Source organism: Pristis pectinata, chromosome 23, assembly GCF_009764475.1.
Source record: "Pristis pectinata isolate sPriPec2 chromosome 23, sPriPec2.1.pri, whole genome shotgun sequence".
Lineage (NCBI taxonomy): Eukaryota > Metazoa > Chordata > Chondrichthyes > Rhinopristiformes > Pristidae > Pristis > Pristis pectinata.
In genome coordinates, this window is record NC_067427.1 from 2243800 (window position 1) to 2269075 (window position 25276).

The window sequence follows — 25276 nt, forward strand, 5'->3', positions numbered from 1 at the left end:
CTCAAACCCTTTCTTTTCCCTTTATCACTGACTTCGCAATGCATACTATTTACAGTTTCAAATCACAGCACAGACATCAATGCACTTGAATCATAGAACAATACAGCACAATACAGGCCCTTCGGCCCACCATGTTGTACTGACCTTTAAACCTCGCTTAAGACTATCTAACCCCTTCCTCCCACATATTCCCCTATTTTAAATTCCCCCATATGCTTATCTAACAATCTGTTGAACTTGGCCAGTGTATCTGCCTCCACCAGTACCCCAGGCAGCACATTCCATGCCCCATCCGCCCTCTGGGTGAAAAACCTTTCTCTGATATCTCCCTTGAACTTCCCACCCGTTACTTGAGCCCCAGAGGCGCCCAATGGTCCCGGAAATCCTCCACTGTACCCGTGGATACCGCGTGCACCTTCTCCAGGGACACACGGGCACAGACGTAACCCCGGACAAACACAACCCCTGGCGTGTAGAAGTGGTAGACTATTAATCTGCTTGTGTGACTATCAGTAAACATGGAAACTGTCAGCAGATTTAAGAAGCCAGTTCTAGCTGAGCTGCCACAGATCATCCAACACCTGCCGACAATTAGATTTTGTTTTAATTTATTTGTTCACTAGTTGTGGACATTGCTGTCACTGCCAACATTTCCTGTTCATCTCTAATTCTTCTTGATCTGAAGGAACGGTTAAGAGTCAATCTCATCAGTGGTCAGGGGTCAGGTAGAGGTCAGACTGGGTAAGGAAGGCAGATTTCCATCCCTCGAGAGCATTCATGACCCAGATGGTTTCATTAACAACAATCCAGTAGTTTATTGCTACTGGTTTTTAATTCCAGATACTTGAATTTAAGTTCCCCAGCTGCTGTGGTGAGATTCAAACCTGTGTCTCTGAATCATTGGTCCAGACTGCCGTCTGCTGGTCCAGAAACAACCGCTGCATACCTCATAAACACAGATATGGATGATTGTCAAAGAAAATGTGTTCTTCTACATTTTAGGAAAGATAGGTTAAATATTTTCTGGGCTCGAGGTGTAGGGATCAAATGTAAATAGAACTGGACTCACCACTGGGCTTCATAGAACCCGTTCACCCAGCCTCACGCCGAGTAATCCCAGGTCAGAGCTCGTGTGAGTTTAAATGGCGTCCTCTTGTCAGCTTCCGATTTGAAGGCTGGTGTTGGGGGTGGGTGAGGGGTGGATGGGGTCAGTGTTGAGGGTGGGGGAGTGTGGGTGAGGGTGGAGGAGGGTGGGGGAGGGTGGGGGGGGTTGGCTGGGGGTCGGGACTGTGCCCAGGGGAAAGGACTGTCTGTAAACACAGAAACAGGTCCGACACTTTCCCCAATTCTGTTTCACCCTCACCGGGTGATCCAACAAGCAGAAGTTCTGTCTATGAAAGGTCAGAAGCTGAGGGAAGGTGCTGTGTGTTACAAAGTTAAACACAGTCAATCATCACAAACTGGTTCACAGTTTCAAAGGCAGAAAAAAAATAAAATAGTCACCAACACACACGCTGCTGGAGGAACTCAGCGGGTCGGGCAGCGTCTGTGGAGGGAAACGGACAGTCGACAATTCGGGCCGAGACCCTTCATCAGGACTGGAAATAAAGAAGGGAGATAGCTGTTGTAAAATTTGGAGCGGGGTGGGGAAAGATCTGGCAGGTGATTGGTGGATCCAGGTGAGGGGGGAGAGAGGGAGTGATGTCAGAAACCAGGAGGCGAGAGGTGGAGGAGGCAAAGGGCTGAAGGAGATGGCATCTGATCGGAGAGGAGGGTGGAAGCTGAGTTCCTCCAGCTCCTTTGTGTGTTGCTCCAGATTTCCAGCCTCTGCCGTCTCCTGTGTCTCTAAAAAAGTCACCAGTGGCTTTCCTGAATCAATGAATGATTCTCTGGTGTGTGCGACCAGCTGCCGTTCCACTCTGGAAACCTTTAACACTAACTGCAAGTGAAGGTTGTCCTCCCTGGCTTAAGCCTGGGTTAGGCTGGGTTCGGGAGGGGGTGGGAGGTGGACGGACCAGGGAGTGAGTACTGTGTGGAGAGTGTCCGTGGACCCTGAGAGACCTGCTGCCCTTTGGCACCACCTATTGTTTGAGAGGGACGGAGATCTTGCATTAACTTTAGACCAAACGAAAACAGAAAGTGCCGGAAACACTCTGCAGGTCAGGCAGCGTTTGCAGGGAGAGAAACAGATTAACTTAGGGTCTACGACCTGCAGTCTTGACTCTGTTTCTCTCCGCACAGACACTGCCTGACCTGTTGAGTGTTTCTGTTTTTAAGTCAGATTTCCAGCATCTGCAGTTTTGATTTTCATTTGTTTTACTGAATTTTGATGTTTCAGCGCCAGGACCAGAGCAGTTCATGGGAGAGCTAACCTCAACGTTTCCATATCTCTCTGCCCTCACTGTCTCCACAGATAGGGATCGTACTGTCAGACATTCAGATAACTTGACATCTATTGCATCTGTTTCAGCCTCAGTAAAACCCCTCTGGCTGCAGAGCTCCCCTTCCACACAATCACCGCGATTACAGTCTGAGACACAGAGCTCCTTGGCATCGATTGACCAACAGTCTTCTGTCCCAGAAGTGTCTGCCACTTCGGAGGTTCCAGTGACATCCACAGAGACACCATTTACAGTTCCAAGCCTGCCACTGGGGAGACCGATTCCACCTCAGTCAATATCGACAGGAAAGTCCTTTCCCTTTCATCCAAAGCCTACAATAAGACCCTTTCCAAGTCCAACAGTATCCACAATGAACACTTCCCCAACTTTAGCAACCCCTGTCACTGCAGAGCTCCCACTTAATCTGAAGCAGCATTCAGCTCCAATCAACATTGCCCCAGATCTTACCAGACTTTTCTCAAAAATGAACGCCTCCAACCAGACAAGCAGTGTTACCTCTCTGCTGAAGATACATCAGCCTGCAGATCCAGGGGATGAGAGAGTTTCTGCAGAAGGACTGAGGATGTTTGCTGAGAATGGCACACTGACCAAGTCTGCTGCAGAAACAAATGCTTGGAATCTGAGTTACACCACAAGGTTCCAGCCACCAGATGCCACCAGTGGAACCATTATAAGGTCAGTCCTCTTAATTCTAAGTAGAACCGGGAATGGATGTTTGGCTCGCTGAGACTGGCAGCTACCTTGTGGCAGTGCAGCACTCCCTCAGTACTGCACCGGAATGTCAACGGTGCCATCTCAGGAGCAGGAAGGTGCAGGGTGCAGACCCTGCTCTTGCGATGAGGACATGGCAGGACTGAGGGAGTGCCGCACTGCCGCAGCCGCTGTTTCCTGGATTAAACCCAGGCTTGGTCTACCCCTGCAAGGTAACATTACAAATCCTGCGTTGGGGGTGAGCCCCTGGCTTTCCAACCAGAATTGTTTATCTCTTCTTGGACCTCAGCTGGGTCCATGTGCTGGATAAGCTGCCTGTTGTTTTTCTCACTGAGCAGTGATGACTTCACTTGAGAAGTATTTTGTTGTCTGTGGAGAGCTTTGGGACACACTGAGGCCATGCAACAACATAAATTCTTTTTTTACTGTTAGTCTTGGGAAAATGTCCACTTCCTAATGAACAAACCTGCTCTGCTCAGTATTAACTTGTTCACAGGCCACTTCCTAGCCTGGCAGTGAAGGCATATCGTTTCCTGCCAAAAATGACTTCCTCAGGAGCTACTGAAGAATCCAGTCTAGTGCGTCAGCTGGGCACAGTGAGTAGCAGCTCTCCTCGGCTCCTGACACCGTGGAAACAAGTCACTAAGTCCTGTCCAGCACATTGGTGCAGTGCTGAGGGAGTGTGGCACTGTTGGAGGTGCTGGCTCTCAGCTGTGACGTTCAAGCCTGCTCTTGCTACCTCAGGTAGCACTGCCCTATGGCATTATTTTGATGATGAGTAAAGGAGTCATCCCTTGATCATTCCCACTAAACTCAATCATATTGTCCTCGTCCCATTACTGTGTGTGGGAGCTTGCTGTGCACAAGTCAGCTCCAATACTTCCTACATCACACCAGTGACAACGTGCTACAAGGTAGGTGATTGGCTGCAAAGTGCTCTTGGATGAAAGTGTTCTGTAAGTGCAAGGTGTTTGAGGAGTAAGGGGCAGAGGCAGCAGTGTGCAAAGTGTGGCAGAATTCCTCGTTCTGAACAGTTGGGGCAGCAGTTATGAAGGAGAATGTCATCGCCTTTGCCTATGGCAACGTTTCAGAACTTGCTCGATCAACACCCTGCTCTGCTCCAGAGTTGTTTTGATAGTTAATCTACTTTGACTGAGTTTATTTACATGTGCTTGGTGGTGAGTTGATGGGAACAGTGCTACTGGGAGCAATCACCATAGGGAGCATGGGAAGGCTTCCATTTGACAGCACACCTGAGGGATGGCACTTCCAACAGTGACACACTCCCTCTGTACCGCACTGGAGGGTGCCAGCCCAGATCTTCTGCTCAAGCCTCCGCAATAAGATGCAGCCCCACAGTCTCTGGGCTTGAGGCAGGGGGTCATCCACTGGGCCCAGCCGATGTATCGGTGGTACTGCAGGAGATGTGGGAGGTTCACATGTGTGACATCCATGTCTTATGTGGACACACAGGGAGTTAGCTGAGAGCTGCAAGTGTGACAGGTTGGGACCCACAACTTCTGTGGAGAGATACAGCACTGAAACAGGCCCTTCGGCCCACCAAGTCCATACCGACCATCAGCCACCCTTTTACACTGACCCCCATTCATTCTCCCCACATTTCCCCAACTCCCCACAGATTTCACCCCTCAGCCACACACCAGGGGCAATTTACAGAGGCCAAGGAACCCACCGACCCGCACATCTTTGGGATGTGGGAGGAAACCGGAGCACCCGGAGGAAACCCACACGGTCACAGGGAGGACATGCGAACTCCACACAGATAGCACCGGGGGTCAGGATCGAACCCGGATCTCTGGAGCTGTGAGACAGTGGCACTACCTGCCGCAGCACTCTTCGTCTACTAGCAGAGAGGAAGGGCACAATGTATCCCAGAGAGGTTGCCCTCGATTTATTTGTTTGCAGGATGTGGGAGGGTGTGTGGTGCAGACAAGGAGAGCAGACTTCTGCCCCTGCGGGGCATTAACCAGATGTGTCACTGCAGCCCACCAGCGGTGGGTGCCTTCATTACCACCAGCCTTTCAAGTCCAGATGTTCAGAACTACTTTAATTTCAATTCCCCAGCGGCTGGGGTGGGATTTGAACTCGTGTCTCTGGACCAGGGACCCAGTGACCTAAGTAAACCATGGTTTGGTGGAGAAGAGAACTAAAGGAATAAAGTCTGGAGCAAAACACAGGAGGAACAGGGTGATAGGGCAGAGAGCCGGGGGTGAGATCAGCTTTAGAACTCCTGGAAGCCCGTGTGGAGGAGAGGACCATGTCTGAACCGGCTGAACTGTCCTTGAACTTTGTCACCGACACAGCGACCACAGATCCCACTTCTCCGAGCAGTCGGGGCTGTTTGTGAGCCTCCTTCCTCCTCAGCTCTCGGCTGGGCCTTCAGAAAGGAAGAGAACAGGAACCGGTGGTGATCCCAAAAGTCATCCTGAAACGGACGTCAGTAAATCACCAGCGTTAGCTTACAGGCACGTCCCTGGCTCCCTGACAGTCTGGTGACAGTGTGTGAACCTCTTTACCTCCCTGCTGACAGACGCAGCTGTTGTGGGCATACCTCCAGCTCCTGTTATCATGGCAACCCCATTACCATGGGCAGGCTTGTGTGTCCAAGCCCCACTCTACCCTGTTGATCCCTGTGCGGTACTGCTGAGGCAGGGTAGCACTGTCACTGATGTTGTCGTCGGATAGGACATTAAACTGAGGCCCTGCCTGCTCTCTCAGATGGTTCAAAGCAGGCCCGGGCCAGTGTTTGAAGGAAAGCCTGGGGCCTGGCCAATGTTCATCCCTCAAACAATGCGACAAAACCCACCACCTGCTCAGAACCAGTATCAGGTTTATTATCACTGAGATACGACTTGAAATTTGTTGTGTTGCGGCAGCAGTACAGTACAAGACATAAAAATTACTATAAATTACAGAAATAAATAAATAGTGCAAAAGAGGAACAGCGAGGTGGTGTTCATGGGTTCATGGACCGTTCAGAAATCTGATGGCGGAGGGGAAGAAGCTGTTCCTGAATCGTTGAGTGTGGGTCTTCAGGCTCCTGTACCTCCTCCCCAATGGTAGTAATGAGAAGAGGACATGTACTGGATGGTGAGGGTCCTTAATGATGGATGCCGCCTCCTTGAGGCACTTTCTCTTGAAGATGTCCTCGATGGTGGGGAGGGCTGTGCCCGTGATGGAGCTGGCTGAGTCTACAACCCTCTGCAGCATCTTGCGATCCTGTTCATTGGAGCCTCCATACAGGCTGCGATGCAACCAGACAGGATGCTCTCCACCGTACATCTGTAGAAATTTGCAAGAGTCTTCGGTGGCATACCGAATCTCCTCAAACTCCGAACGAAGTTGCATTGTTGCATTGCTGCATGCAGCAGGTTGCTGCACACAGTTCAGCTGCACCTCTGCAGTACATAGAGTCATAGAATCATACAGCAAGGAAACAGGCCCTTCAGCCCAACTCATCCATGCTGACCAAAATTCCCATCTAAGCTGGTCCCATTTGCCCCCATTTGGCCCATATCCCTCTGAACCTTTCCTATCCATGGACCTGTCCAAGTGTCTTTTAAATTTTGTTACTGTACCAGCCTCAACCACTCCCTTGGCAGCTCGTCCATCAGCCTTGAAGAAGAAACTACCTTGAAGAAGTTTTCTCCTCTCCGACAGGAGTTCTGTGAGACCCTCCCTCACCGCTCCCCCTCTGTGATCTCTGCTGCTCTCCAACTCTTCACCCAGTTTCTTACATCGTTCCCACTCTCCCCCCTCCCCCTGCCTACTGTCCCCCTCACCCAGATCCACCCATCACCTGCCAGCTCTTGCTCCACCCCTTCCCCCCACCTTTTTATACCGGCCATCTCCCCTCTTTCTTTCCAATCCTGATGAAGGGTCTCAACCTGAAACTTTAACCGTCCATTTCCCTCCACAGATGCTACCTGACCCGTTGAGTTCCTCCAGCACTTTGTGTGTTGCTCCGCAGCCCTATAACCCTCTCCTGTTCACCTACTTATCCAGACGTCTTTTAAATGTTGCTAATGTGTCCGCGTCAACCACTATTTCTGGCAGCTCGTTCCAAATACGCACCACCCTTTGTGTGAAGAAGCTGCCCCTGATGTCCCTTTTAAATCTCTCGCCTCTGATCTTAAACCTATGTCCTCTTGTTTTTAGCTCCCCCTCCCTGGGAAAAAGCCTATGTGCTTTCACCTTGTCTATGCCCCTCATGATACCTCGATCAGGTCACCCCTCAATCTCCAAAATTTGTAAACAACAACATAAACAACGATACTAGTGCAAAGTGGAGCAAGAGAAAAGAAATGCAGTTCGAGATAGTGTTAACTATCATGAATTGTTGAATCACCCTGTGGGAACTGCTGTCATTTTATGAACACACCTGAAAATCAGCTTATTGCAAAGAACAAGCAGTCCTAAATAATTCTACGTCATCTGGTAGGGAGTTGGGGCAAATCTGGACTGAACCACTTACCGGTTTCTCCGCTGTCCATTCATTATATTCTTGTATCTTTTTTAACATTTAAAAGCTTTTGGAAGGTTTGGTGCCTGTGCATTTGGAAAAGTCTGGCTCAAAGTGAAGAAACAATGAAATGGTTGGCTGAGGTGTGACATTTCAAGTTCTGGGGGAGGTTTCAGGTGTGGGGCCAACTTCCACCAACCTGATGGAGATGTGGTTTTGACACTACGTAAAGTTTCAGCTGTCCTGTCAGAGCTCACAGCTGGAGGCTCAAACCACTTCTTGCCTTCCTGGCAGATGAAGTGAGTGGTGAAGGGACTGAGGGGTAAACACGGAGGAACTGCAGTGACAGAGCTAAGGAAGGTAATTTGAGTAAAGTGAAGTGGAGGTTAAAGAAGAAGCTGCTCACTCCCTTCCCCTTGATTCACTTCCATCCTACAGGTGTGCAGTCACACCTCCCCACCTGCCCACTGTGATCTCCCCCTCCCTGGCCGGCTGTTCAATGCGATAACAGACCCTGAATGCCTGAATGCATTGAAACACAGCAAACGTTCATCTGGAGAGGTAGAGGTTTATTTATAAGGCATAACATTTACTAATTACCTGTTCAGTCTCCAAGTTGTTTTTGCAACTGAATGTCTGTGAAATAGTTTCATTGTCTGAGAAGCAAGAACATCTGGTGACTCTGCTTTCTACTAAGATCCCAATATACACACACACACACACACACACACACACACACACACACACACACACACACACACACACACACACACACACACATCCCTTGAAACCTTTCCTACCCATGTACCCGTCCAAGTGTCTTTTAAATGTTGTTAATGAACCTGCCTCAGCCACTTTCTCTGGCAGCTCGTTCTACATACTGATTACCCTCTGGGTGAGGAAGTTGCCCCTCAGGTCCCCATTAAATCTCCCCCCTTTCACCTTAAACCTGTGCCCTCTAGTTCTTGATTCCCCAACCCTGGGAAAACGACTGTGCATTCACCCTATCAATGCCCCTCGTGATTTTATACCCCTCCATAAGGTCACCCCTCATTCTCCTATGTTTCAGTGAATAAAGTCCTAGCCTGCTCAACCTCTCTCTATGAGACCAGAAGATCATAAGATTTGGGAGTGGAATTAGGCCATTCAGCCCATCGAACTCAATCTGTTGAGTACTGACAACATCCTCGCAAACCTCCTCTGCACTCTTTCTAGCTTAATGGCATCATTCCTATAGCAGCGTGACCAAAACTGAACACAATATTCCAAATGTGGCCTCACCAACAACTGCAACACAACATCCCAGATTCTCTACTCCTTTGGAAGAGGGTGATGAATCTTGGAGCACTGTGGAGGCTCAGTCAGTGGGGATATTGCAGACAGAGGTTGATAGATTTTTGGATGTGAGGGGAATTCAGGGATCTGGAGTTAGTGTAGGAAAGTGTGCTGAGGTAAGAGATTAGCTGTGATCTTGTTGCATGACGGAAGGTGCATGTTGAGCAGAATGGCCTTTTGCTGCTTTCACTTCTGGTGGTATCTGAAACGCCCCAGCGGGGCCTCTGGATCCAAGGGGGATGAGCGACAGGCAGCAGACTTGCTGGCAATACTCACATCCTGCGGACGAGCTGTAAAGAACTGTGTTTATGTTCATCTGAATCACGGTTCATTCCCATAAGTACAGTCCCATCACAGGAGCAGCTTAAAGAGAAACAGCCCAGTTCATAGCTTGCACCACACCTTTCAGCACAAGGCAGCAATCATTGTAGGTTTTTTTGATCTAATTGTGTCCTTTTTTTGTATAATTTTGTATAATTTATGTTTTCCTGTGACTGTTGTGTATCTGATGCTCTGTGCCTGTGATGCTGCTGCAGGTTTTTCATTGCACCTGTGCATACATAAGACCATAAGATATAGGATCAGAATTAGGCCATTCAGCCCATCAAGTCTGCTCCACCATTCAATCGTGACTGATTTTTTTCTCAACCCCACTCTCCTGCCTTCTCCCTGTAACCCTTAACCCGATCGGTATGCAAGACAAGTTTTTCACTGTACCTCGGTACAAGTGACAATAATAAACCAATACCAATACCTCTGTGGCAATGAATTCCACAGATTCACCGCCCTCTGGCTAAAGATATTCCTCCTCATCTCAGTTTTAAAGGGACATCCCTTTATTCTGAGGCTGTGGCCTCGGATCCTGGACTCTCCCACTGATGGAAACATCCTCTCCACGTCCACTCTATCCAGGCCTTTCAGTATTCGGTAGGTTTCAGTGAGATCCCCTCCTCATCCTTCTGAACATCAAGTACAGGCCCAGAGACATCAAACGCTCCTCATACATTAACCCTTTCATTCCTGGGCTCATTCTTGTGAACCTCCTCTGGACCTTCTTCAGGGCCAGCACATGCTTCCTTAGATACGGGGCCCAAAATTGCTCACAGTGCTCCAAATGTGGTCTGACCAAAGCCTCAGCGTTACATCCTTGCTTTTCTGTTCTAGTCCTCTCGAAATGAATGCTAACATTGCATTTGCCTTCCTTACTACCGACTCAACCTGCAAGTGAACCTTTAGGGAATCCTGTGCTGGGACTCCCAGTTAGAATATAGTCTACACCTTTATTCTTCCCACCAAAGTGCATAACCCCACACATCCCTACGCTGTACTCCATCTGCCACTTCTTTGCCCACTCTCCCTACCTGTCGAAGGCCTTCTGCAGACTCCCTGCCTCTGCAACACTACCTGTTCCTCCACCTATCCTGGCATTGTCTACATATTGGCCACAATGTCATCAGTTCCTTCATCCAGGTCATTAATGTATAAAGTGAGAAGTTGTGGTCCCAACACTGACCCTTGTAGAACTCCACTGGTCACCAGCAGCCATCCTGAGGAGGACCCCTTTATCCCCACTCTCTGACTTCTGACTCTCTGCCAATCTTCTATCCAGACTAGTACCTTGTCTTTAACACCATGGGCTCTTATCTTGTTTAGCAGCCGCGTGTGTGGTACCTTGTCAAAGGCCTTTTGAAAATACAAGTAAATAGCTTATACTTGTGCATACAACAATAAACTTGACTTTGGCATTGACTTTTCAGTGGTGTATAATTTGGTATTGAACTGTGCCCTGTGATTGGTTGGGTTTGACTCTTCTAGATGATTGGTGGGACGGTGGAAATTTCTGGGACAGTTGGGGAGATGAAGGGGTAATTCTGAAGTCTGTATAGGGCACTGGTTTTGGAAACACAGGCAGAATCTGTTGGAAACTTCTGAAAGAGAAAAGAAGGTCAGTTGAGTTTTCAAGAAACCATTTCAATGAATTAGTGACAGTTAAGGAGAAGAAACATTATTTAAGTTATTTACAGAAGTAAAATAAGTTCTTAAACTTGCACATATTCTAATTACTTGGCTCCCTCAGGGATATAATGTAAGCAGATAAGGTAGCAAAAATGCTCATTTATTTGCCTATTGATTATTTAGTGAAATTAAAACCAGTTTTGACAGTCAAATGAGCTGCGTTGGATCCAACAGACATTTGGCCTTGTTGTGTGAATCTGTGCCACTCTTAAAGACGAGTTAGAACTGGTGCAGGACAGGATCATTACAGTGCTCAAAAGCGGTTAGTGAGTGAGCCTTTGTTGAAGCATTTTTGGAACTACCTTACTGAAAGCTGGTCAAGGAGTGATAGACTGAGTGAGGTGTCAGAGGCAGAAATCTCCCGAGGGTACACGGAGAGAAATAGCCCTCACAACCCAAGCTGTCAACAGCAATGGACGAAAAAGGGTTTACAAGACCTAAAAACACCTGAAAATGTTTTGACTATCTGTTCAGAGCCAGAGTTAAAAGTTATTTGATGTGAATTATGCCAGTGGGTTAATATATCTTTGGTTTACATGAAATGTCTTTATCACATGAACAAAATGATATTTCCACGGTGTTTACTGAATGTGGAATCAATGGTTGGGTTTCAGTCATACAGCTGTGGGACAGCTGTTCACAACAGTCCAAATGTTAGCTCACTGAATGGGCGGCTGTTCCCACTGACACACCAACTAAACAATGCTGTTCCCATCATACACACTGCTTGGATGAATTAGAATTCATGAAGTGGATCATCAGAGATGTTTCTTACTTTGTGCTCTCAGCTGGGAGGCTTGTACCCCGGGACCTTGTCCTTTTCTCATATTTTGGATGATTTACCAGATCCTTGTGCAGGGTGCTGGTGAAGCCACTTCAGAGCATTGTGTTCAGCTTTGGCCACCCTGCGATAGGAAAGGTGTTATTGACCTGGAAAAAGTGCAGAAAAGATTTTTGAGGATGTTGCCAGGACTTGACAGACTAGGTTATAGGGAGAGGTTGGCCAGGCTAGGACTTTATTGCTTGGAGGGTAGGAGAATGAGGGTTGATCATATAGAGGTGTATAAAATCATGAGGGGCATAGATAGGGTGAATGCACTCACTTTTTCCCAGGGTTGGGGACTCAAGAACTAGAGGGCACAGGTTTCAGGTGAGAGGGGAGAGATTTAATAGGGACCTGAGGGGCAACTCTTTTACACAAAAGGAGGTCAGTATGTGGAACGAGCTGCCAGAGCAAATGGTTGAGGCAGGTACAATAACAACTTTTAAAGGACAGTTGGACAGGAAAGGTTTCAAAGGTTATGAGCCAAATCCTGGCAAATGCAACTAGCTTGGACGGGGCATCTTGGTCAGCATAGACCAGATGGGCTGAAGGGCCTGCTTCCATGCTGTATGGCACTATGACTATCCTGGTATTTCTGTCCATGGAAAAGCCAGGACTTGCTTCATGGGATCGGGTTCCTGGGACTTGCTCAGAGGACCAGCTGCCTTTGCATGGACTGTAGTTGTATCTGTGCAGAATTACCCAGAGTGTACAGAGTGAACAACTACTCTCCAGCATTCCTCTCTCTGGCCAGCAGCTCAGGCAGCAGCTGTGGGGAGAGAGACAGAGTTAAAGCATCAGCTCAATGCCCCCTCGTGTCAACCTCGAGGGTTGGTTTTGTTTTTCTCTCCACAGTCGCTGCCTGAACCGCTGAGTATTTGGTACCTTCTGCGTTTATTTCAAGTATCTGTCATCTGCGACATTGTATTGTGTTGGACCGATCAGATTTGGTCAGCGTAGGAAACCACAAACCATCTGGAAATTCTGTTTAAGGGTCTGAGAAACATTGACTTATTTCTTCACATTAGAAATAAGGCCCAAGTAAAGCAGATTATCCTGACTCTTGTTTAAGATCATTAGATTCAGATTTATCAGAATCAGGTTTATTATCACTGACTTAAATGACGTGAAATTTGTAGTTTTGCGGCTGCAGTACAGGGCAAGACATAAAAATCCATAAATTGCAAAAATAAATAAATAGCGCAAAAGAAAGGAATAACGAGGTAGTGTTCATGGGTTCATGGACCGTTCAGAAATCTGATGGCGGAGGGGAATCCTGAATTGTTGAGTGTGGGTCTTCAGGCTCCTGTACCTCCTCCCCGATGGTAGTAATGTGAAGAGGGGATGTCCCGGGTGGTGAGGGCCCTCAGTGACGGACGCCACCTTCTTGAGGCGCCGCCTCTTGAAGATGTCCTCAACGGTGGGGAGGGTTGTGCCTGTGATGGAGCTGGCTGAGTCTACAACCCTCTGCAGCCTCTCGCGATCCTGCACATTGGAGCCTCCATACCAGGCGGTGTTTTTCATCTGGTGTGTGTACTCCTGACTTCCCCTTCCAGAAGTCCACAATCAGTTCCTTGGTCTTGCTGATGTTGAGTGCGAGGTTGTTGTTGTGACACACTCAACCAGCCCATCTATCTTATTCATCTAAGCCTGCTCATCGCCGTCTGAGATTCTGCCAACAACGGTGGTGTCATCGGAGAATTTATAGATGGCGTTTGAGCTGTGCCTAGCCACACAGTCCTGAGTGTAGATAGAGTAGAGCAGTGGGCTAAGCACCTATCTCTGAGGAGCACCTGTGTTGATTGTCAGTGAGGAGGAGATGTTACTACCGATCCGCACTGACTGTGGTCTCCTGATGAGGAATTCAAGGATCCAGTTGCAGAGGGAGGTACAGAGGCCCAGGTTTTGAAGCTTGTTGATCAGTACTAAGGGGATGATGGTGTTGAACACCGAGCTGTAATCGATAAACAGCAGCCTGACAGGAGTTAATTCTAGCCACAACCAACCTCTGGAAGCTCTTCATCACAGTAGGTGTGAGTGCTACTGGGCGATAGTCATTGAGGCAGCTCACCCTGCACTTCTTGGGCACCGGTATGATTGCTGCTCTTTTGTGCAGGTGGGAACCTCCGACGGCAGCAGTGAGAGGTTGAAGATGTCCTTGAACACTCCAGCCAGTTGGTTGGCACAGATTTTCAGATTAAGAGCTTCACACACCAGGACCAAATCGCCCCAGTCACACTCCCAGAACTCACAGATGATAAGCAATTGACTGACTTCAAACATCATGGGCTGGAGTGCGGCTGATACCACTCAGTACCGCCCTGTTTTTTCATTGTTAATCTTTATTGCATATTTCACACACACGTCAGGTTAATTTCCATCTCACACTGCAAAAAGAACACAATTCTACCGAACACCTTGGTAAACACAACAACACCCGCCCTGCACCCCCCCCCCCCCCAACACAGTCTCGGACATGGCCTGGAAACCATAGTCCAGACCAACTGATGGAGGCACAGAACTACGCACAGCATTTTACAAAGTCAACAGACTGAAAGGTGATGTCTGCGCAGGAGCCACGTCTCGAGGAACTGCAACTGCTGTGTAGGACCGAGGCCCCGCCATCTTAGAGCCTTTACAGCCGCCGTGACAAGGCACTACGCAGTCAGTAATCACAAAACACTGCTGGTGCGATGAACAGCGACACAACCAGCTAGGCACACCAGTAATTAGTCCCATAAAGGAGCAGTGCGGAGAAAGGAGAGGTGGGAGTCCTCTCCAGATAAGCAGACAGTCTGTGTGATGAAACACCAGTGCCGTCCCTCCCACAGCGCTCGGAACACAGACTCCCAACACCTGGCAATACAGAGTCCTTCCAAGAAGAAAACTGCTCCAGCCCACCACTCCAGATGTAAACCACAATCCCCCACCGCCCAACATTCTCCACAACTGCACCTTTGGATTTATACAATCATTATTATCAGTTCGATGGGAAAGCGCTCTCAGTAGCACTGCTCCCACAGTGTGACCATCCCTCAGTACTGTCCCTCCCACAGTGTGACCCTCCCTCAGCACTGACGGCCCAGATTTTAGTGCTGGAGTGTTTGGGACTTCCATCCCATTGCAAAGGTCCACTTTAATGTTGGTCTGCCAGCACCACTTGTGGCTGCCCTCGTGTGATGTCTGAGCTACTATTTCAGTTGTTGGAAGTGTCGGGCGTTAATACTAGGAAGAGGAAGTGTAATTATTCCATTGAATTAACTCTGTTCCTCTTGGCAGGGAGGAAGCCCGGGTGAAGCTGCCGTCGCCCTTTTCCCTGGAGAAGCACGACATTCCCATTGTCATTGGAGTCACTGTTTCCCTCATCCTGATCTTTATTACAATGTGCGTTTACTCCGTCAGGCAAAAGAAAGCTGGGAGCAGGGAGACAGAGAGACGCAGTAAGTGGCCAGGTGGCCTCAGCTGGGCAGTAGAATCCCGTGCAGTCTGTTGGCAGCTGAAGTGTGGCTCCCAGTCCAAAGGAAGATGCAGAGAGCTGGCCAGGTGTAGGGCAGCACCATCAGTGTCAGAGCTGTGTCAGCTGGCTGTGAGCACAGTCCGTGGCACAGTTCCCAAACCGTGCAGTTTCCCAGGCTCAAGAGCAGTGCTGAGGGAGTGCTGCATTTCCACAGATGGAGCCTTTTGGCCAAGACTTTAAACTGGGACCCAGCTGCCATCTCAGGCACAATGACAGGTCACACAGACCATGGAACGATCGACCCCTGGTGTCCCAGCCGGTATCTCTGCCAGCCAGTCACGTCACTCAACCCATGAATCGACTCACATTGTTGTGGGATCTTGCTGTGTGATGTGGTCTGCTGTGTTTCCTGCTGTACAGAGAGAACCACATCATTGGCTGTAAAACACCTTGGGAACATCTAAGTGGAAGGAGAAAGGTTCTATAGAAAGGCAAGACCTCTTTTCTAAGCTGTTTCCTGAGGTGCAGATGGTCATGTGAGCACAGACCAGAAACTGTCTTGAGCTCCTGACAACAAAAAAAGGGCCTGTTTTGATAAATGAAATACATTTTATTATAAACAGCCTCCTTGTGCATTATCGGGAGCTTGAACAGTTTTTGGTCTGTGCTTTGGGTGGTGCAGGTTAGACACTCGATAGTAATGTTCCTCCCGCTCCGGGTTAAGAGACCATTGCAGAAACATTCCTATTTTAAAACCCCACAAGCCACGGAAAATTGAAGTGTTTGATCATTCAGTGATGAAGTTACTTCGACTCACACTACCGCAGATCCTTTAATTAGCTGGACCCGGGGTCTGTGTCAAAGATTCCACAGACCAGGCTGTGTGATCAATTCCTGTTCTTATACTTACATGTTCTGTGGAGATACTGGAGATTGTGCCAGATGTTAGATTATGTTCGCTGACAGATGTTTCGTTGGCTTTCAGTGCTGCCAAACTCCAGGAGGCAAAGCCATGATCAAGGACATCTGGAGATGAACACACATGACAACAGGTATGGCAGGAATTTTCATAACTTCTCTTTCCCAGAGTTTTTTTCTGAAAATATCTGTGCCATCTTGGGCACGGGTATGAACCAGAAACATGCAGAACTTGAGCTGTAAGGTTTTGCGGGCAACACAACAAGTTTCACACAACTGGGTGTCAAAATTATAAAATTAACTATAGAAACACCCCTGTGATTAACCTCCAATTGACCCCAGCACTGACAGCCTTTAGCAGACATCCTTCACTAAGTGTAGCCCTAATTCTGCAACAGACTAATGAAAGGACTGTTTGGCTACTGTCACCCTTGTGATCTGCTCCCACCTGCCCAGTGATTCCTGAGGAATGCTGAGGTAAAAGGGCGATATGTAAACCACCAGCAGCTACAACACATAGCCCCAATGTTTGTAAAACCAGAGTGGGACAGGAGCCAGAAATTCTGCTGTGTGGCCAATGCTCTCTGTGTGCTCTACAAGGCAATGTGTGGTATACATGGCAATGTATTCTGAAGTCTGATTCTTTATGTTCAAGTCTCACAGTTTGCTAAGTTTTTACGGGATCTCCACACATAGTCATAGAATAATACAGCACAGAAACAGGCCCTTCAGCCCAACTCATCCATACAGACCAAGCCAGTCCCATTTGCCCACGTTTGGCCCATATCCCTCTAAATATTTCCTTCCCATGTACTTATCCAAATGTCTTTTAAATGTTATTGTACCTGCCTCAACTACTTCCTTGTTGTATATACTCACCACCCTCTGCGTGAAGAAGTTACCCCTCAGGTCCCTTTTAAATCTTCCCTTCTCACCTTAAACCTGTGCCCTCTAATTTTTGGTTCCCCTTCCCTGGGAAAAAGACTGTGTGCATTCACCCTATTGATGCCCCTCATGATTTTATACACCTCTATAAGGTCACCTCTCAGTTTCCTATGTTCCAAGGAATAAAGTCCCAGCCTGGCCAACCTCTCCCTATAACTCAGGCCCTTGAGTCCCAGCAACAGTCTCGTAAATATTCTTTGCAATCTTTCCAGCTTAATGATATCTTTCCTATAACAGGGTGACCAAAACTGTACACGATACTCCTAGTGCGGCCTCATCAACACCCTGTACAACTTGTATAATGTTCCAACTCCTATACTCAGTGCCCGGACTGACAAACACCTTCTTCACCACCCTGTCTATCTGTGATGCCACTTTCAGTGAAATATGTACCTGTACTCCTAGGTCCCTCAGTTCCAGGGATCTACTGTTTACGATGAAAGTCCTACCCTGGTTTGACTTCTCAGAATGCAACACCTCACATTTATCTGGATTGAACACTATTTGCCACTCCTTGGCCCAATTACCCAGCTGATCAAGATTTCCCTTTTGATAACTCTCTTCACTGTCTACGATATGCCATGTGAAATATGGTGACAGGTGTGGAAATCCATGACACATGTATGGGCATTTGTGACACATCTCATGTCGATGCTCTCTTGTCAACCTCGAGGGTTGGTTCTGTGTCTCTCACTGCAGATGCTGCCTGTACTACTGAGTGTTCGGTACCTTCTGCGTTTACTTCAGATTTCCATCATCTGCAGCATTTTATTGTGTTGGACCAATGAGATTTGGTCTGTGTGGAAAAACCGTGTCAGTGGCCATAAACCATCTGGAAATTCTGTTCATGGGGTTTAAACCCAGACTGTCAGAGATGGAAAATGGTGCCCACGTGTTATCTACAGGATGTGTGGAGCATCTGTAGAGCATCAGAGTTAACATTTCAGGTCAGAGGAAGAAGGGTCCAGACACATTAACTGTTTCTCTCTCCACAGGTGCTACCCGTCCCACTGAGTGTTTCCGGCACCTTCTCTCTTTATTCTGAGACCTGTGCCTATCTTGCCAATCAATGGCACCTGCTCTGTGTGAACCAGATCACGGGTTGGAAACAAGAGCAGAAGCATCCATTGTCCATTCGATCTTACGTTCCAACAATTCCTTCCCCCCCCCACCCCCGCCGCAGACGCTACTCGACCCGCTGAGTTCCTTCAGCAGATTGTTTGTCGCTCCAGATTCCAGTGTCTGCAGTCTCCTGTGTCTCTCAGTCCTGATGCAGGGTTTCAACCTGAAATGCTGACAATTCCTTTCCCTCCACAGATTCTGCCCGACCTGCTCGGCAGACTGCTTATTGCTGGACTACACCTGTTCTTATCATGAAGCTCTCTGGAAGGGATGGGGTGGGTGTGATCCAAGGGCATGTCTTTTTCCTTTCACATTACCACTGTCTTTTAATTGGGAGATGTGAAGTCTTGCCTTGTCAAATCTACTGTGAAATGAAGGGACTGCCAGATACTTTTCTCCCACACAGAGCCTTTGTTGAGGACAGTGTAGGAGCCAGTACTGAGCACGGCCATGGTGAGAGGGAGTCCGTGTCAACATCCTCTCTGAAACAGCCGGCTGCCAAGGCCATTACCGTGAGGGCAGAGTTCGCCCTGGTCAGACAGAATGAGCATCACTTCTCCGTCAGTGGAAACAGCAGTGCCCCCATCCCATACAGGAGCCCCCCTGAGGGAGAGCCGCAGGTGAGTGTCATAGAGTGAGGGAGTCCCACGGCACACAAACTGGCCCTTCGGCCCACAGGCGCCAGTAAGCATCCATCTATACTATCCCCATTTACCAGTGCTTTGTCCGTAGCCCACTAATACTGGGCAATTCTAGAGCTCATCCAGATGCATCTCAGGCACTGTGAGAATCTCTGCCCCCAGCACCCCTCAGGCAGTGTGTTCCAGATTCCAACCCCCTTCTGGGGGAGAAAGTGCTTCCTCAGATCCCCCCAAACCTCTCAATCCTCACCTTTCCGGGTGCTCCGGTTTCCTCCCACATTCCAAAGACGTACGGGTTAGGAAGTTGTGGGCATGCTATATTGGTGCCGGAAGCATGGCGACACTTGCGGGCTGCCCCCAGAACACTCTACGCAAAAGATGCATTTCACTGTGTGTTTCGATGAACATGTGACTAATAAAGATATCTTACCTTATCTTATCTTACGTTGCCTTAACTTACCTTACCTTATTTTACACCTATGCCCCCTGGTCTTGGACACCCGTGCCATAATTTCTCACTATCTACCCTATCTATGCCCCTCATAATTTTGTACCCCTCTATCAGGTCCCCCCTCAGCCTCCTTCGCTCCAGGGAGAACAGACCCAGCCTCTCCAGTCTCTCCATCCCAGGCACCATCCTGGTGAATCTCCTCTGCATCCTCTCCAATGCTGTCACATTCCCATTGTGTGGTGACCGGACTGAACAAGTACTCCAGCTGGAGACACCAGAGACTGCAGACGCCGGAATCTGGAGCAACAAGCAGGATGCTGGAGGAACTCAGGCAGCCTCTGGGGAGGCAAATGGACTGATGAAGGGTCTCGACCTGAAACATCAACTGTGCATTACCCTCCATGGATGCTGCCTGACCTGCTGAGTTCCTCCAGCATCTTGTCTGTTGCTACAGTACTCTGGCTGTGGCCTGAACAATGTTTTATAAAGTTGTACCAAGACCTTCTTGCTCCTGTAATCAATGCCCCTGCTAATGAAGGCAAGTATCCCATATGCCTTCTTCACCACTCTGTCTACCTGTTCTGTCACCTTCAGGGATGCTTTGGATTTGTCCACCAAGGCCCCTTTGTTCTTCAACACTCCCCAGGGCCCTACTGTTCATGGTACATGTCCTATTGGCTCACCAAAAATGCATCACCTCACACTCCCATCTGCCATCGCCCTGTCCTGCTGATCTATATCATCCTAGGCTACACTAGGTCGAAAATCCTTACTCCCAACACCAGCTCAGTTCACCATCCAGTGACCTTGTACGTTCCTTTCCATTGTTGGAAAGATGACTTTTGGTGAATGCAGAGCAGTGGGCTTCGTTTCAGTTACTGGGTTTCACTCTGAGAGATCACGACAGCCCATGTCCCACACGATACCTCACGTCCCACACGACTGCCCACTTCCCAATGATACCTCAGGTCCCACACAATATGCACACCCCACACAATCAGCTACTGTTCTATTTTCTGATCTGTTGCATTTCTCAGACGAAAGTGTTTTGCATTTGAACTTCAGAGCCTCACCCTGCACACCGCTGCACTGTGAACTGGTTTTCAGATGTGTGAGCTCTCGCTGTAATTCTTACAAAGAGTATGCTGCAAGATTGCAAAGGGTCTCTGTAAACAAGGCAGGAACATGTAGTTTAGTTTATTAACAAAGTTCTGGTGTAACCGGGAAGGTGAAATAAAAAATGAAAATGCTGCAAGCACTGAGCAGGCTGAGCGATGTCTGTGGAAAATCTGTTGTCACAAACAGCAAATGTTAGAAATCAATCTTGTTTTAATTTGCAGAGCGGAGAGGTGATGGGGAGAACTGAGTGAACGTTGTGCCAGAGACTGGGGAACAGAATGACCCAAGTAGAGGTGGTGCTGGCTGAGAGAGGGTGGGGAAATCTTGTTAATGGCAGCTGATCTCTCTGGGGGAGGTGTAAACAGAGGGGGGGAGGGGTGGATGAGAGCAGAGGGGAGAGGAAAAGAGGGAACTAGTGTTGGATCAATGAGATTGAAAAACATTGCAGAAGCGTAAAACTGCAGATGCTGGAAATCTGAAATAAAAACAGAGTGCTGGAAGTACTCAACAGGTCAGGCAGCATCTGTGGAGAGAGACAACTAGTTTTCTTTTAGGAAGTGGTCTGTTCTGATACAAACTGGAAAGGCTTGTTAACCGAAGATATTGAATTAATGTTTTGTGCTATGGGCATTACGAGATGGAAGATGAGATGCTGTCGCAAGCTTATGTTGGACTTCTCTGGACGAGTGTGAGAGAAGGCAAAGGCGGGTTAAACCAGAGACAGTGCAGAAAAGGTTTACGAGGATGTTGCCAGGACTAGAGGGCCTGAGTTACAGGGAGAGGTTGGCCAGGCTGGGTCTTTATTCCTTGGAATGTAGGAGAATGAGGGGCGACCTTACAGAAGTGTTTAACATTATGAGAGGCAGAGATAAGGTGGACAATAACAATCTTTTCCCCAGGGTAGGGGAGTCCAGAACTAGGGGGCATGGGTTTGGGGTGAGAGGGGAAAGATTTAAAAGGGACCCAAGGGGCAACTTTTCACGCAGAGAGTGGTGAGTGTATGGAACGAGCTGCCAGAGGAAGTGGGTGAGGCAGGTACGCTGTATCATTTCAGAAGCACTTGGATAGGTACATGGAGGGGCGGGGCTTGGAGGGATATGGGCCGAATGCAGGAAATTGGGACTAGCTGGCTGGGCACCGTGGTCGGCATGGACTGGTTGGGCCGAAGGGCCTGTATCCTTGCTGTATTGCTCTATGACAGGTCCGAGTGGGAGCGGGACAGAGATTAAACTGACAGGCAACTGGACTCTCTGGGTCTCCCTTGCAGACTGACAGCAGTTGGCAGATCTGTAGATGGTTCTCCAGGGCAGGGGAGACCACGCCCCGGGCAGCAAACAGAAGATGGGAGATGGTGAATCACTGCCTCACCTGGAATGACTGTTGGGATCCCTGGATGTGGGAAGGGAAGAGGTGCAAGGCAGGTGTTGCACGGAGAAGTGCCTTGAGGAGGGGAATGATTGGTGAAGATGGAGCAGGGAGTTGGCAAGGGAACGGTCTCTCCGGAGTGGTGAGAGGGGAGCAGAGGCGAAGATGTGTCTGGTGGCAGAATCTCTCTGAAGGTGGCATGTATTACAGAGGATGAGCCAGTGATAGGCGAGGACTCAGGGAACCCTGTCCCTGCTTCACCAGGGTGAATACATTTTCCTGCTACTCAACCCTTTCAGACGAACACCTGGCTCCATTTGCACCAACTCTCATCAGACCCCAGGTTCCACACCCTGACCCAGCCTTCGCTGGGTGATAAACACAGGCCTGTCCAGACCAGGAGAAATGTAACTGACCCTCCTCAGTCACCAGCAGCTCGTTGTCCCCTCTGACCACAGGAGGTACAACACGGGTCCTTTCATCCCTTCCCTTCCCACCGTCCAGGAAACACACCTCTCAGTGAAGCAACGATCCACCTGCCCCTCTTCCATCCCATGCACCACGTTCAGTGTTCACAATGTGCTCTCCTCTACACAGGGGAAGTAGAACTAGACCCAGCAAACCCCTTTCAGTTCAGCTCCATTCAGTTTGCAGGGATGGTGCTGAGCATCCAGTTACCTGTCACTTTAATTCTCCATCACCTCCTCCCCAATTCCCCACTCTGACCTTCGTCCTCAGGCTCCTCAACGCACCTCACCTTCTGACTGGGTACATTGCAGCCTTCCAAGTCAACGGCAGCTCTAGGTAATGATCCTGCCGTTCCTACTTACCCCTCTAGCCTTAGGGTTAGGGTTGTCCCACTGCCACCTTTAACCCTCTGTCCTGTCACCTCTCTTCATTTAACCTCTCCTTCCTTCACTTCTTCTCTCAACCCCGATGTAAGTCACCCACCTGGAACGATGGACTGCGTTGGTGACCATCCAGTGATCTATAGAACCACTGGCTGTCCATCTCCTAACTCTGTATCTCTCCCCACAGGAGCTGCCTGACCTGATGAGTATTTCCAGTTTGTGTTCCTATCCCTGACCATTCTGGGTCCAAGGGTTGCTTCACGACTCCCCGGGACCATCCACCAACCTACTCCCCAACTGTAGTCCTCTCGATCAGTGACCTGGCAGCACAGCTTTCCTCCATGGGTAATCCCAATCCCAATGCTCACAGAGCGAACGCCCTCCTGCTGTCTCCAAACCCCTCTCTCCAATGTTACACTGGAAGTACCACACTGCCAACGTACACAATACACAAAGTGCTCCCCCAAATGTAAATAGCACCAAGTATTCCCAGTGTAGAATTTCCTACCATCCCCACTCACTGCAAACCCTCTCCTCAGAGAGGTGAATAATAGCCACAGAGTCACACAGCATGGAAACAGGCCCTTCGGCCCAATGTCCATTCTGACCAATATGCCATCTAAGCCAGTCCCATTTGCCTGTGTTTGGCCCATATCCCTCTAAACGTCTCCTGTCCATGTACCTGTCCAAGTGCCTTTAAGTGTTGTTATCACGCAATTGAAGGGGGTCGGTAGAATGATGAGAGGGGATTTGAAACGTTACTTTTCATCGGGCCTGGAATCCGCTTCAGGAAGCGGAGCCCTTGTCGTGTGTAAGAGGAGCTGGATGGGTTTTGAAGAGCTGTGAGCTGCAGGAGTAAGGCCTAAGAGTTGGGAAGTGGGATAGGTCTTGGTGACCCATTGCTGACCGGCTGCATGGTCTCCTTCTGTGTCATCGATCCATGTACCTACGCGCCTGTGGCACTGCTGCAAGGTTTTCACTGCGCCTGTACCTCACCGTACCTTTGCACACAACAGTAAACCCAATGACCTCCTGCCGCTGGTGCTACAGTCCATCGTCCCCCCACTTTCCACCACCCCTCTACACCCCTCACTCCACCACCCTAATCTCAGAGGCCAAGGCCCCTTCCCCTCACACCCAGGACCACCATCTCCCATTCCCCCTCCCCCTCCTGGTTCCATCCACCCACCACACACAGGATGCCCCCCACCCCCAGCTCCCATCTGGTTCCACCTGCAATACACCTCTCCCCCAATGGTCCCCATCCTCACCTCCTTTACTGACCTGATCCCAGCTCTGGCAGCCCCTCGTGTTCCTGATTACCTCCCTCCAGCAGCCGTCTCCCACCTTCACCTCCCCTGCCCCCACCTCGCTCCATCTGTTGTTTTCCCCTTCTCCCTCCCCTCCCTCTCTCTGTCTGCCTCATTCACCTACACTGTCTCCCAGCTCCACTCCCGCTCCCCTCCCCTACCTGCCTGTCATCTTGCACCCCTCTTCATTCCTCCACTTACCTCGAAATCCTTTCCCGCCTCTCCCCTCCTCCTCTCTGTAGCGGCCACCTCCCCTCTGCACTCTCCGTCCCGACGCAGGGATTCCACCCGAAACATCGACAGCTCCTTTCCCCTCACGGACGCTGCTCGGCCCGCTGAGTTCCCCTGGCAGCTTGTCCGTTGTTCCACCATCTCCAGCGGTCACAGACGTCAAATCCCACCCCACGTTCCCAGGGCCAGGCACCGCTTCACCCAGGGTGTCAGCATTTGATTAAGGGGCGTTTCTGCAACCAGCAACAGTTGGGATGTTTTCTTCTGCTGCAGATGTTCACACATCTGTCCAGTGACATTCACGCTGCATGTACTGCCTCTACTGTCGTTTTCTTGTTCTTCAGGAGATGGAGCCCACTGTCCTGGGAGGCAGCAGATCCTCCCATGCGAAAGGCATGGTTGACGTCCCACACACTTGGGAGAAAAGTCCTTCATTCCAGGGGAGGCCGCTGACTGCTGTGGTGATGGTGGAGCCCAACAGCAGCTCTTGCAGGAAGGCGGAGGTGCTGACTCGGTCCAAGTCTATCCCCTGCTGCCTGAGGCAGAGGGAGGAGCAGCTGGTCAGGAGTTCCGGCCTGCTCCTGGACGGTGAGGCAGTGGGACCCTCCTGCTTCATCCTGCAGCAGCTCGTCCACCCTGGAGTGATGCAGGGCCACACCAACTGGTCAAGGGCTCTTCTGGACACGGACAGGAAACGCTCGGAGATGGTATCAGATGTTCTCGTCCCTCCCCAGGAGTCAGCCTCCTCTTCCCTTCCAGCCCCGGAGACCAGCTCTGCTGTCGGGTTGTCTGTACCTACTCCACGTTAACGGGTGATACGGATACCAGCGTGTGCACAGTGGTCACCCACTGAGAGGCGTTACTGTAACCTGTGTGGGGACGCTGTTTCAGCCATGGCTGCATTGCGATCGGTCAGTTCGGTGAGGCCATGTCTTGTGCTCGTGTCAATGACGAGGTAATAAAGTCATTCACTTATCCCGGTCTGTGGCCATACAGCTGCTGCTCACCAGACCTCGAGCTGGGGTTCGAAGCCATCGCCAGTGACGGGCGCAGGTACCCAGCCTGAAACCCCTTGTTGATGCTGGAGGAGCTGATC

At 49.5% G+C, this 25276-nt stretch overlaps 1 protein-coding gene across 1 annotated transcript in view; it reads left to right on the top strand.

Moving 5' to 3' along the window:
• The window catches only part of LOC127582269 (uncharacterized), a 52770-nt gene extending 27781 nt beyond the window's left edge, over positions 1 to 24989 (top strand). The window contains exons 7-11 of the mRNA XM_052037441.1: positions 2471 to 3077; positions 15050 to 15210; positions 16213 to 16279; positions 18619 to 18832; positions 24525 to 24989. Of these exons, the coding sequence (XP_051893401.1) occupies positions 2471 to 3077; positions 15050 to 15210; positions 16213 to 16279; positions 18619 to 18832; positions 24525 to 24989 (1514 nt within the window). The remainder of the gene's footprint in view (positions 1 to 2470; positions 3078 to 15049; positions 15211 to 16212; positions 16280 to 18618; positions 18833 to 24524) is intronic.
• Positions 24990 to 25276: the final 287 nt, after the last annotated feature.